This window comes from Chiloscyllium punctatum, chromosome 1, assembly GCF_047496795.1.
Source record: "Chiloscyllium punctatum isolate Juve2018m chromosome 1, sChiPun1.3, whole genome shotgun sequence".
In the NCBI taxonomy this organism is placed as follows: Eukaryota; Metazoa; Chordata; class Chondrichthyes; order Orectolobiformes; family Hemiscylliidae; genus Chiloscyllium; species Chiloscyllium punctatum.
In genome coordinates this window covers 106008752-106022971 of record NC_092739.1, presented here as the reverse complement: position 1 = coordinate 106022971, position 14220 = coordinate 106008752, and the positions used below count along the sequence as shown (strand labels likewise).

Here is a 14220-nt window from a genome sequence, read left to right as displayed (position 1 = left end):
TCCCCCACCTCATCCTAGTTTCAAACTTCCAGCTCAGTTACTGTCTCCTTGACTTGTCCGACCTGCCTATCTCCTTTTCCACCTATCCACTCCACCCTCTCCTCCTTGACCTATCACCTTCATCTCCTCCCCCACTCACCCATTGTACTCTATGCTACTCTCTCCCCACCCCCACCCTCCTCTAGCTTATCTCTGCACGCTTCAGGCTCACTGCCTTTATTCCTGATGAAGGGCTTTTGCTCGAAACGTCGATTTCGCTGCTCGTTGGATGCTGCCTGAACTGCTGTGCTCTTCCAGCACCACTAATCCAGTAACAGGCAATAAATGCTGACCAGTCAGCAATGTCCACGTACCATGAGTGAATTAAAAGAGAAATGGGGAGAGTATTTTACTTGTATTATCTGAGTTAAGTGCAGTTTTGCTCATATCTGTCCACCATCGTAAATTTGTGCTAACAAACAGTTTTACATCAATAAATTTTGGTCAGATAGTTGGGAAACATTCTCACTCAAAGACTGTAAAACATAGGTGCAGAATTAGGCCTTTCAGCCCATTGGGTCTGCACTGCAATTCAGTGAGATTATGGCTGATTTAATAAGCCTCAACTCCACTTTGCTATCATTTCCCTTGTTTCCCTTACTGATTAAAAATATGTCTTCTATCAGCTTTGAATATTTAACGACCCAACCTCAATTGCCATCTGTAATAAAGAATGCTGCAGATTCACTGCACTGAGAAAAGAAATTTCTTTGCATCTGCATCTTAAATTGGCGACACCTTATTCTGTGATTATGCTGTCTGGTCCTAGACACTCCCATAGGGGAAAAAACCCTTAAGTCCCCCAAGAATATTATGTACTTCTATAAGGTTGCTTCATTAATTAGCATCTAATTAGCATCAACTTTTAGTAAATTATGCAACCCTGCCCAAAGTAAAATCTAATCGAGCTATGATCCCTAAATTCAAACAAACTAACTTGTCACAGTAGCAAAAAGAGCATAATCAATATATTACAATACTTTTCATTGTCTTTAGGATTGGGTTTCTGAACAAGGGTATTAATTTCCCATTCCTTCTTACCCTTTAAAAGCTACAATTAGCTGAGTGATAATATCTTACAAATTACAGAAAAGTCAACTTTCCCTAAGGATGCTGCATCAATTGAAATTGATAGATTTTCCTTGGATAGTGATATCAAGGGATATAAAACAAAAAAGTAAATGGATACAATGTATAAAATAATAACAACTGAGATGAATGGGCACTTCTGGTCCCATGTTCTTTGGCGGCAGATTGAGATATTCTAAAGCATGATCTTTATTTATTATAGTAATTGAATGTGTCTTGTTGTGCATTAGTAAAACTGGAGGACAACTTTAGATACTTGGATATCCTGGGATAATTCTACTTGAACTTTTATTTTTGTACAAAATGTTACATCATTGAAAGATCTAAATCTACACTTTTCGCTCAGTGTGATGCAAGCTTCATAAATATAGTTAAAATCTGAATGTAACAAATTACTTCAAGATTGTTTTGTTGGGTTATAACAGATGCATTAACAGGCTTAATACATGATCCGAACTATGGGAATGAAATGACGCTTTAGCATCCTGTAATAACTGGACATTACAAATTTTTAATTATTATTTCAAGATGGACACATGGAGTAGAATATTTCTTTACAAACATTTATAACATGGTCAAGTTAAGCAACAGTCTGTCCCTGGATATCATTTAACTTGGCTGTTTATTTAGTATCTTCTTGATCCTTTAGTTTGGATGAAACTGGATCATTTGTGTACGTAACGAAGATGTGGCTCTCAGAAATTGCATGGTTATGTTCTCTTTGTAAAACTGCTGCAATATTCCTCCAACTTTTTAGAAACAGTTTCTTCCTCTGTAGTATTTATTTCTTTAAGGCAAGAAATCACAAATAAGGGGATTTGTCTGAAAAAGAAGACAAAAATTTGTTTTAAATAAGCCTAAGAAAGCTGTGCTAGATAAGTGGGATATTCTCCTAGATGTTCTTTTAGGGGATGTGGCTGTTGCTGGCAAGGCTAGCATCCATTGACCATCCTTAATTACACAGAGGTGGTGGTGTTGAGCTGCCTTCTTGAATTGCTATAGCTATGGGGGAACTAAATGTTTTTTGAAAGGCTATTCCAGGATTTGAACCCAGTGGCAGTGAAGAAACAGCAACATAACTCCAAATCAAGATTGTGGGTAGCTTGGAAAGGAACTCGAAGTTGCTGGTAGAGATTGCAGATTTGAAAGATGCCACCGGAGAAGCCTTGATGAGTAACTAAATTGCACCTTATAGATGTTACACATGGTTTCTGCTGTGCATTGGTAGTGAAGACAGTCAATGTTAAATGTGGTGGATGGAGTGACAATCAAAAAAATTGTTTTGTTCTGGATGGTGTCAAGCTTCTTGAATGGTGTTGAAGTTGCACTCATCCAGGCAAATGGGGAGTAATCGATCACAGCCCCACATTATGGACCAGGCAATACCCCGTCAAAATATTTTAAGATGGCGGCCTAGGCAGCATTGTGTCCCGGATGCAATTCAATTGGTCAGACGACCAGACTTGAAGCAAAACATATTTGATTCTTACTCTATAGTTAAAACACAAACAAAAGAAAGAATAATTTAAATAATTTAACTCTAATGGAAAACTTAACAGAATAATAGATTACTTAACTACTAAGTAGCAACAGTTCCAATATAATAACATCCCATAAACACAAAGCAAATTCAGTAAAAGAGATTGTGTCATGCAATTCTAGCAGCAGGAAGAGAACCCAAGCTTTTCGCTGTAACAGAGAAGAATGATAACTTCCACATCCAGCTTTGAAACCCAAGCATCTACTGAAAATTAAACTAAAATCTTGGTTCTGTGGAAGGTTGACCCCACCCATTTGTGCTGCTTCTATTATTCCAACTTTAAAAAAAACCTAAATCCTCACAAACTGTTTATTTTATTGGCCTAGAATAGGCCACTCTGTACCTCTGTCTCAACCTCTGCTCAAAACTAAAACAAAATGACAAGACAACCGTTTTAAAGCCATATTATCATGACACCTGGCTTTGCCTTGCAGATGATGGACATGTTTTGGAGTGACAGAAAGGGAGTTACTTGCTGTAGAATTCCTAGTCTCTGACCAGCTCCTATAGCTTTATATAACTAGTCAATGTTATCCCAAGGATGTTGATAGCAGGGCATTCAGAGATGGGAATGACATTGATCATCAAGGCTCAACGATTGAATTCTATCTTGTTGGAGATGTCATGGTTATTATTTGCCACTCATCAGTCCAAGCCTGAATATTGTCCTGATCTTGCTGCACATCAACAGACTCTTTCAGTATCTGAGGAGTTGTGAATGGTGGTGAACATTGTGCAATCATCGGCGAACTTCCTCACTTCTGATCTTATGATGGAGGTAAGATCACTGATGAAGCAGCTGAAGATTGTTGCACTGAGGACACTACCCTGAGAAACTCCCGCAGAAATATCTTGCAGCTATAGTAACTAATCCCAACAATCACAACTAGCTTCTTTTGTCCTATATTTGACTAACAAGTGGAGAGAGTATTCCCCATTTCATGCTGGCTCCGGTTTTGCAAGGTCTCCTCAATGCCACATTTGGTCAAACATGGCTTTGATTTCAAGGCCAGTCACTCTGACCCTTGGTCACTCTGGAATTCAGCTCTTTTATCTATGTTTGGACCAAGTCTGCAATGAAGTCAAAAGCCAGGTGGCCCTGGCAGAACCTAAACTGAGCACGAGTGAGCAGCTATTTGTTTGCAAGTGCTGCATGATAGCATTGTCAATGATTCCTTCCCTATAATGAACATGAATAGACTGATAGGGCAGTAGCTGAAAAATGTGTTGCTGGAATCTTGAAGAAGGGCATATGCCCAAAACGTCAATTCTCCTGCTCTTTGGATGCTTCCTGACCTGCTGCGCTTTTCCAGCAACACATTTTTCAGCTCTGATCTCCAGCATCTGCAGTCCTCACTTTCTCCTAGTTGATAGGGCAGTAGGTTGGAGTTTGATAGCCACCTTCTGCACTGAACATTAGGATCTGGTAAATCAAGGGCCAGCTGAACATTGAACACCCCTGCATGTTGTTTCAACAACATGTAGAGATTGTGACCTTAGAATTATATCCTTTAATGGTAAAATAAGTATTTATTTTTCCCTTGTGAGTCAATTTGTTCTCTTACAAAAGGACCATATGTCCCAAAGAACTGGTTTGAGTGCCCAAACTTATTTTGATTTAAAAACATACATGTTATTAGGCCACTGGATTTAAATTGAAAGTAGTCTTTCTAATTGCAGGTCTAAAGTAAACCATTTCAGTTTCCATGTTTTGTTTCTTTACAAAGAAAGAATGTTGTTTAATGAAAACATATCTGTACATACATCTCATAAAAAGTGATGCACCAATATATTACAGCCTGGATTTTCTGCAAGTTGTACTGTTTTCTCAATATAACTCGCTCAGAAGTATACTTTTTTATATACAATATTTAGTGCAAGTTTAAAACTTTAATTAAAATTTGACCAGAAGCTGGGCCACAAACTGGATTCAACACCATTGGAAGTTTCTGTTCGTTTCACCTTTTGAGGAGACTTTTAAAATTGAACATTTCCTTGAGCACTAGAGTACCATTTATTCTCATCTCTACTTTCCATCTTGAACTGAGTGGCCTTGCTAGTCATCTCCCTCACTTGTAAGAGTTTGGCATGCCCAAAATTGCTGATGCATTTCCCACGTGACAACACTAATTACACATCCTACAGAACTTATGTGAACAAAACGCATTTTTACAACAGTCAATAAAGATTTTATGGTAACTATCACTGAGACTTTAGTATGGATTAAATTTCACCAGTGGAGAATTGGTACATTTTAAAAGCTTTTGAAATTTACAACTATAACTAGCAAATGCATCTGTCTTTTTAAAAAATCATTTTCCACTATTTAAAACTGAATTCTTCACAGGTCATGGAGTAAACAAAATACAACAGGTGATTCAAATTTTGTCTCATTCACACAACATTTTTCATTCAATGTCAGCATTACAGACTCCTAGTTTAGCTATTGCACAGACAAGTTCCTTTCACTCTGTTTGTGTCAGCTGTCATTCAGTTGTAACACCTTGCCTTTGAATCAGAGGTGGAAGCTCAAGTCCCGCCTGAGGCATCAACACAAAATTCAGAACCTCCAATGCAGTACCAAAGGATTGTTACATTATGAAGCGTCTACTACAAGACATTTAATTGAGCCTTTTCTGGTGTATATAAAAAGATCTCATGGCACTATATCACAGAGAAAGCAGGGGACTTTTTCCTGGCATCTGAATCAATATTTCTCCCTTAAATCATAATTACGCAAACTGAAGATCTGGTCATCACATTACTGTTTGTAGATTTGCTGTACACAAATTGGTTGATGCATTTCCCACATCACAACACTAATTACACTTTAAAAGTACTTAACTGGCTCAAAACACAATTTATTTTCCTGCCTCCAAGTGATATTCCCAATGGTGAACAAGAAAAAGTTCTGGGCTTTCACACCTATGTGGAACTGAACTGAGACTGACCAACTGTTTCAAGGGACCCTTAAATATGGGAAAGGCAGCCTTTCAAAATAGCCTGGAATAGAATCAGACCGAGTCACAGAGCTGAAAGGACAGTATATTAAATCAGAAGATCAGCCATGCTCTTGTTTTTAAATCTGTTTGCAGAACATGGACATTGATGTCATTTATGGCTCTCATCTAATTAGCCTGGATATTATAAATTAGTGTTATTTACTTGTAGTGGCTCAACCGGCCATTTCAGAGTACAGATAAACATTACTGTATACATAATATTAAAAAGGTACTGAAATGCCAAATTAAATAAAAATGGCAGGTCATTCCCTAGTTGAGTTCTTAAAATAATCTGATAGATTCAAGGTCATGTTTATAGTACAGGTACACAATTCTTTATCCGAAATCCTTGGGGCCAGTTGTTTAACATAATTTGGAACTTTTCAGATTTTGGAATAAATGATATTTTTGCAGTGAAATTAAAAAAGAATTACCGAACAACAGACAAACGTGTGAATAGTACAAGCGCTGAAACATAATTGACACATGCCAATGCTGCAGCACGCCGCCAAGTCACATCAGAGTGACATGGTTCGAGTGAGTGTAGAGTTGGGTCACCTGTTCACATGCCAAAATGACGCTCCACACTCCACAAAAAAAAACTTTGGATTTGGGATTCAGATTTTGGATAAAGGATTGTGTACCTGTACCAGCTTTTAATTTGCAGATTTAAAAAAAAATTAATTGAATTTCTCGAACTGCCATAATAGGATTTAAACATGCATCCTTCACATTTGTTAGGCCAAGCCATTTGGATTACCATAATCGCTATATTATCGTACCTTACGATACTTCTGGTTATTGTTAAGAATTTTAAGATTACATAAGCAAATCTTTATAATTCAACATGCTTTAGAATTTTCTTTTAATTCAACGTTTGAGCTCAGTTTTACTTACTTTAAGGCATTCACTTTGTGTCTTTGCTTTGCTTCTGTTTTTTTTAGCCAAAACGTGACAGCTTCTTGCTTCCTTTCAAGTTTCCACAGAACCTCTACTAGATGATATATGGTTTCAAAACTATCTACAATTGGAGCAGAATTCACAAACTTTTACAAACACGAACACCCTGAATACTGGTTATATAAGTGCTAGACAAAAAAATGAATTTGCACAGGTCACTCAGTACTTGGCAGAACACTTAATTCCGTTTGTTTTTAGATTTTTGCCGCTGCTGACAACTATTTTATTACTTACCATTGAAACATTGTTCCAAATGGTGCAACCAAAATTAGAATTTACCGTCACCACAGGCACACAGTCATACAGTTATAGAGACAGAGATGTACAGCACAGAAACAGACCCTTCAGTCCAACTCGTTCATGCCGACCAGATATCCTAAATTAATCTAGACCCATTTGCCAGCCCTTCGCCCATATCCCTCCTAAACCTTTCTATTCATATCCCCATCCAGATGCCCTTTAAATGCTGTAATTGTACTAATCTCCACTACTTCCTCAGGCAGCTCATTCCATTCACTAAGCACCCTCTGCATGAAAAGGTTGCCCCTTAGGTCTCTTTTAAGTCTTGCCCCTCTCACCCTAAACCTATGCTCTCTCGTTTTGGATTCCCCCATTCCAGGGAAAAGACGTTATCTATTTACCATATCCAAGCCTCTCTTGATTTTATAAACCTCCACAAGGTCACCCCTCAGCTTCTGACCCTTCAGCAAAAACAGCCCCAGTCTATTCAGTCAGTGTGAATAGACAGCAGATTCATCCAAATATTTATAAAGTCATCTCAAGGCTGCCAGTGGTAAAATGACTTAATAATTGCCAATCTGTTTACACGATTACATAAAGATGGTCACAGATGCACTGTTTGTGCAAGTTCATGCTATGTTCCCATTCTTACTGAGAGTTAATTAAATATGACAGGACACTAAAAACAGCAGACTTTGTCACAGTCCAAGAAGTCCGAGGTTGCATTCATCTAACCACATATGCTCTCATATTCAATGCCACCAACCTGGCACTAAGAAGGTATCCCACACCCTCATATAGCTGACACATTAATAAATCCAAAAAACAGCGTTTTCAACTAAAAATATTGATTGCCATCAATATCTTATTTTAAATCACATCTACACGTTCAGCTCTTCAGTCAATGTGTTTCCCCTTGGTTCTATGGTAGTTAGAGTGCAATTTTAGAATTAATGTTGTTTTTCTAATCTTTGCAAGTGCAAGTCAATAAAAACCAAATACTATCCTAACTTATTGACTTTTTAGGAATAAGGCTGAATTTATATTAACTTTGGTCACCAAAAGTATTCACAAAAAGAAACATATCCATAACATTTGGTCACCATGAAAGACCGAAGTTGGCATGCATTGCACAATTAACATTTAAATGTTGAAATGCAAATCAAAGTTACAAAAATAAGGTACCAGGATAAGCTTGTAGACTCAGCTGGAGATTTTGCAGAGCTTCTGAGTTCTGACCCCTTTCTGCCAGTTGTATTCCTCTCCCAGTGAAAGCCAATGATTTCAACGTTTGAAGGATTTTAAGCTCAGTCATATTCTCTTTCAAGGTTTCAAGCAGATCATCGGGCTCTCCTGTAAAATAGATATTTAAAATAATTTCTGAATTCAAATTTTAGGTGTATTTCATGACATTTCAATGTTTTTATCCTGCTGGCAGATCTCCCCTGGCATTAGAATATTCTGTTCAGAACATATGATCTTTGGAATTAAATCCCCAATTCTGCCCAATAATCTGTGAAATATGTGCATCATTCTTAAAACAATTAAGATTTTGAGAGGTGACAACATACGGCCAAACTGTATTGAAGACTAAATCGGAGGTATTTGCCTGGTATTTCAGCAGTGGAGGTGAGCAATGGAACACAACTATGTCGGGAGCTCTGAGCTTTAGTATCACAACCAGCTGGTGCTACATTTTGACAGAAGCAGCGAAAGATCCTGGAGTATCTCAGTGCCCTTGGGTTATTCAAACAAAGGAAAAAATATACTCAGGTTTGGGTTTTTGTCCCAGCCTGTCAGATTTCCCATAATATAAATTTCTTAATCCACATTTGTCTATGCAAACTTAGCACTTGGATTTTACGCTTTAGCTATGTGATTCTGAACAAATTAATTGTGCTACTTTTTGTGATCAGCAAGTGAAATTTCTGATATCCAAAAAAATGTAAAGAAAGAAAACATTATATTTCATAATAACTCTTAAATATATCCAGCATGCTTTGTTTTGCTGGAAAAATGACATTTTGTCAAAACTTGCCCATCTTGTATTCATCTGGACAATTCGCAACAATGCCAATTTAAAGCTAAGACCAACAATTTCACTGCATTAAGAGTGCTGATTGCTTGGAAAATGAACTCTGATCAGTAGAGATGTTGCAAATGGGAAATTCACCAGTTCATAATGATTGGCAGTTAATTGGAGTGCAGGGTGGAAGCCCATCAAAACATGTACAGAATTCTTGCATGCAGCTGTGCATTCTAATCTAGTAAATGTACACATCAGACATATGCAAGGATTGGGAGGCATGTGTCATTCGATCCAAGATGGAATTCCAGGAGAATAATTTCCTTACATGTCTTAATTCTACATTCAAACTCACATTGGAAATTGATGTTATAGAATTCCTACATGTGTCAAGCCTGCACTGACCCTCAGAAGGGCATCCCACTAAAACTAGATCCCTCACCCTCACCCTCACCTTATCCCTGTAACCCTGCACTTCCAATAGCTAATCCTGCACATCTTATGACTGTGGGAGGAAACCAGAGCACCCAGCAGAAACCCATGCAGATATAGGGAGAACGTGCAAACTCCACAAAAATGGTCACTTAAGGCTAGAGTCAAACCTGGGTCCCTGACACCGTTAGGCACCAGTGCTAACCAGTCACCAGGCTGCCTTCTTCCTCAATGTTCCAGTTGAGAAACCAACTGGAGATCCTTTTACTGTCTATCACAAAACAACATGCCCCACAATATTTTTATCCACTTACGACTTCCAAAGTGTGTGTGGGCGTGCGTGTGCGTGGCTGCAGCTTCTAGAAGTGGAAGCCAATGTGACAGTATGCCAATTGGTGTGTGCAGAACCTCCCAGCAGCTGCACAGCTATACAACTTAGAGGGAACAACGCCACAAACCTAACTTCACTGGTGAACGTACACATTGGATTCTTGATGTGGAGGTGCCAGTGTTGCACTGAGGTGTACCAAGTTAAAAATCACACAACACCAGGTTATAGTTCAACAGGTTTATTTGGAAGTGCAAACTTTCAAAGCACTGCTCCTTCAGGTAGCCAGTGGGGCAGGATCATAGGACACTGAATTTATAGTAAAAAATCAAAAGTGTCATACAACGGATGTGATGTATTGAACAAACGTAGATTGCTGTTAAGTCTTTAATCATTTAGAGTGGCGGTACAGGTTTCCATTGATTAACATGTAAATAGTGAGTTTTGAGAAGATTTGTAGCTCAGGTTGAGGTTTTGGATGTAGGTTTGCTCGCTGAAAGGTTCATTTCTAGACGTTTCATTACCTTACGAGGTAACTTCTTCAGTGGACTTCATGTGAAGCAATGCTGAAACTTCCTGCTTTCTATTTATATGGCTGGGTTTCTTTGGGTCGGTGATGTCATTTCCTGTGGTGAAGTCACTTCCTTTTTTTTGCCCCTTAAGGGGCGGTAGATGGGGTCTAACTTGATGTGTCTGTTGATAGAGTTCTGGTTGGAATGCCATGCTTCTAGGAATTCTCGTGCATGTCTTTGTTTGGTTTGTCCTAGGATGGATGTATTGTCCCAGTCAAAGTGGTGTTCTTCCTCATCCCCCCCTCAGACCCATAGTCTCGCTACCTGGAACACCAACTTACAGATTGGCCAAGGAGCTACACGAAAGACTAAAACACTTAGTAGAAGGCTAACGCAACTCCATCCAAGAATTCCTGAAGACCGTCAAAGACACTGAGATAGAAGAGGATGAAATAATGGTCTCCTTTGATGTAACAGCCCTGTCTACCTCAAATCAACATTAACCTGGCCAAGGAAACACTGACTACACTATTAGAGGACCCCAACACACAGACACCAAACACCACTAACTTCACCAACAAGGAGAATATCATCGAGCTACTGGGATCTATGCCTTACTATCCACTTGACCTTCAACAACAAAATTTACAGACAAACCGATGGAACACCCATGGGATCTCAGATATCAGGATTCTTAGCAGAGGCAGTAATGCAGAGACTTGAGCAAACAGCTCTGCCAACCATCCAACCCAAACTCTGGGTCCGCTACGTGGATGACACCTTTGTCATCACTAAATGAAACAAGTTAGAGGAAACCTTCAAGACCATCAATAATACCCTTACTGGCATACAATTCACAAAAGAGGAGGAAAACAACAACAAACTGCCATTCCTAGATGTCACAGGAGAGTGAACAGCCAATGGGGAACTTCAAACCAGCATCTACAGAAAAACAACACATACAGACCAATATTTGAAGCAATCATCCCAACACCCACAAACGAAGGTGCATCAGAACATTATTTCAAAGAGCCAACACACACTGCAACACAAAGGAACTATGCAGAGCAGAGGAAAATCACCTATACCGTGTATTTAAAAAGAATGTTTACCCAATGAACACAGTCCGCCGATTTCTCAGCAACAAACCCAAACAAGTAGACAAAGCACGTCCAGAAACCCTTGCCCATTCTCCCCTACATCAAAGACATCTTAAAAATGACTGCCAGACTACTCAGACCCCTTGGCATCATGGTAGCCCACAAATCCACCAACACTCTAAAACAGCAGCAAGTGAACTTGAAAGACCTTATACAGACAATGAGCAAAACTAACGTCATTTACAAAATACCATGCAAGGACTGTAACAAACAATACATTGGACAAACAGGCAGAAAGCTAGCCATCATGATGCATGAACACCAACTAGCCACAAAAAGACATGACCCTCTCTCACAAGTATCCTTACATATGGATGAGAAAGGACACCACTTAGATTGGGACAATACATCCATCCTAGGACAAGCCAAACAAAGACATGCACGAGAATTCCTAGAAGCATGGCATTCCAACCAGACCTCTATCAACAAACACATCAAGTTAGACCCCATCTACCCCCTGAGGAAAAAAAACAGGAAGTGACTTCACCACAGGAAATAACATCACCAACCCAAAGAAACCCAAACATGTAAATAGAAAGCAGGAAGTTTCAGTATTGCTTCACATGAAGTCCACTGAAGATGTTACCTAGTAAGGTAATGAATCGTCTAGAAATGAACCTTTCAGCTCAGTGAGCAAATCTACATCCATAACATGTAAATCCCAGACCTTCTTTCAAGTCACATTCCTGATATAAGTTAAGGTTTGATCAGTATAACAAAAAAAGTGACATTCAGCTCAGAAAATGCATTAAAGGTGTGAGGTGTCTGTATTCCAACCTTGAGTCAGACTGGTTCTATTTCCAAAGTAGGAATTTATAAAATGTCACATGGACTGACTCCCTACAGATTGTGTGCTTTTTGAACAAAATAGAACATATCTGCAAATACAAATTCATAAGACTTACGTTTGTGTGATTGTGCCCCTCTCATACACACTCTTTCACACACATACTCATGTGCACACCCTCTCACAGGCATGTACACTGTCACATTAAGGCACACACACACTCAGTCTCTCCCTCTCTCCCACACAAACGCATGCATACAAGTATGTGGGATGAATTTGCAAATTTATATTTGCAGACACATTCTATTTTGTTCAAAAAGCATACAATCTGCATATAATCAGTCAATGTGACATTTTGTAAATTATTACTTTTGAAATAGAACCGGTCTGACTCAAGGTTGGGATGCCGACAGACTCTAGCCTCACATCTTTAACGCACTGTCTGAGCTGAGATGTAACTTTTTAAAAATACTCATAAAACCTTAAGTTATCTCGGGAGCTGTGACTTGAAAGAAATTCTGCAATTTACATATTAATCAATTGAAACCTGCATCCCCATTCTAAGTGATTTGAGTCAGAGAGCCCGAAAGCACACAGACAGGCCATTTGGCCCAAACTTTTCCATGCCGTCCAAAACGTCCCTCCACACTAACTCCATTTCCTTGCACTGGCCCATGTCCTTCTAATCTTTTCCGATCCATGTATTTGTCCAAATGTCTTTTCAATGTTGTTAATGTACCCACCTCAATCACTTCTGCTGGCAGCTCATTCCATACGTGTTACCACTCTCTGTGTAAAAAACGTTGCCCCTTGGGTTCCCTTTCATTCTTTCCCATCTGACCTTAAACTGATACCCTCTCATCCTTGATGCCCCAACCATGGGGAAAAGACTGAGTGCATTCACTCTATCCATACCTCTCATTATCTTATACACCTTCATAAGGTCCCCCCTCAGTCTCCTATGCTGTAAAGAAAGAAGTCCTAGCATGTCCAACTTCTCCCTATAACTCAGACCATTGAGTCCAGGTAACATCCTTGTAAATTTCTTCTGCACTCTCTCCAGTTTAATAGTATCCTTCCTATAGCAAAGCGACCAAAACTGAACACAATACTCCAAGTGTGGCCTCACCAACATCCTGTATAACTGCAATATAAGTCCCCAACTTCTATACTCAGTGCTCTGACTGATGAAGGCCAATATACCCAAAGCCTTATTCACTGCCCTGTCTACCTGTGACTCCACTTCTAGAGAACTGTGAACCTGAATTCTGAGATCCCTCTATTCCACTACACTCCTTGAGGCCCAACCATTCACCATGAAACTCCTACTTAACAGCAATCTAGATTTGTTCAATATATCACATCAATTATATGACACTTTGATCTTTTACTATAAATTGTGTGTCCTATGATCCTATTCCACTAACTGCTTGATGAAGGAGCAGTGCTCCGAAACCTGTACTTCCAAATAAACCTTTGGTGCGGTGTGATTTTTTTAACATTGGAAACCTGACAGTTCCACACTCTTAAGATTATTGCCTTATCACCAACTTTGGGAAAAGGGCCTAAGACGTTTGTCCACCGGAAGCTGGAAACTAAAATAGGGTGCACCAAAGCCATCCTGTTGGATATTGAGACCCTGATTACATTATTTTTCACTTTATGTGGTGCAAACTCATGAACCAAAGGTAGCCATGAAATATCCCCAGTTTACCTGAGACTACCATGAACGGGTTAATGCTTCTCAAATATTTCAGCAACAGATGAAGCAAATTTTTAATGTTGAAACTTTGCAGTCATATGACCAGTATTCATCACAAATGTGCTACTGCCTTCCAGCCAAAAGGATGTCCGACTAACACACAAATGAATAATGTGGTAAATTAGTTTCATGCCGGTGTGATGCTCGGTATATCGATTCTACATACCAAGGCAGATCATATCTATCAACATATTCCTTTGGCTGTCATCAATAAGTAAAGTACTGAGCATTCCCAAATAGCTCACACTTACAAAACCTGCGACAATATTAGATAGGATTCTGTAATTGGATATTTATTGGATAGTCCTGAGTGTACAAAGAACTATGTTAACTGCTGTATGAT

At 39.1% G+C, this 14220-nt stretch overlaps 1 protein-coding gene across 2 annotated transcripts in view; it reads right to left on the bottom strand.

The window, feature by feature from the left end:
* Window positions 1-1619: 1619 nt before the first annotated feature.
* fancg (FA complementation group G) overlaps window positions 1620-14220 on the bottom strand; it is a 68569-nt gene continuing 55968 nt past the window's right edge. For both annotated transcript variants that reach the window (XM_072571704.1, XM_072571710.1), the window contains 3 exons: window positions 8056-8223; window positions 6568-6691; window positions 1620-1950 (listed from right to left, as the gene is read on the bottom strand). In XM_072571704.1, coding sequence (XP_072427805.1) covers window positions 1839-1950; window positions 6568-6691; window positions 8056-8223 — 404 coding nt within the window. In that variant the 3' untranslated portion in view covers window positions 1620-1838. The remainder of the gene's footprint in view (window positions 1951-6567; window positions 6692-8055; window positions 8224-14220) is intronic.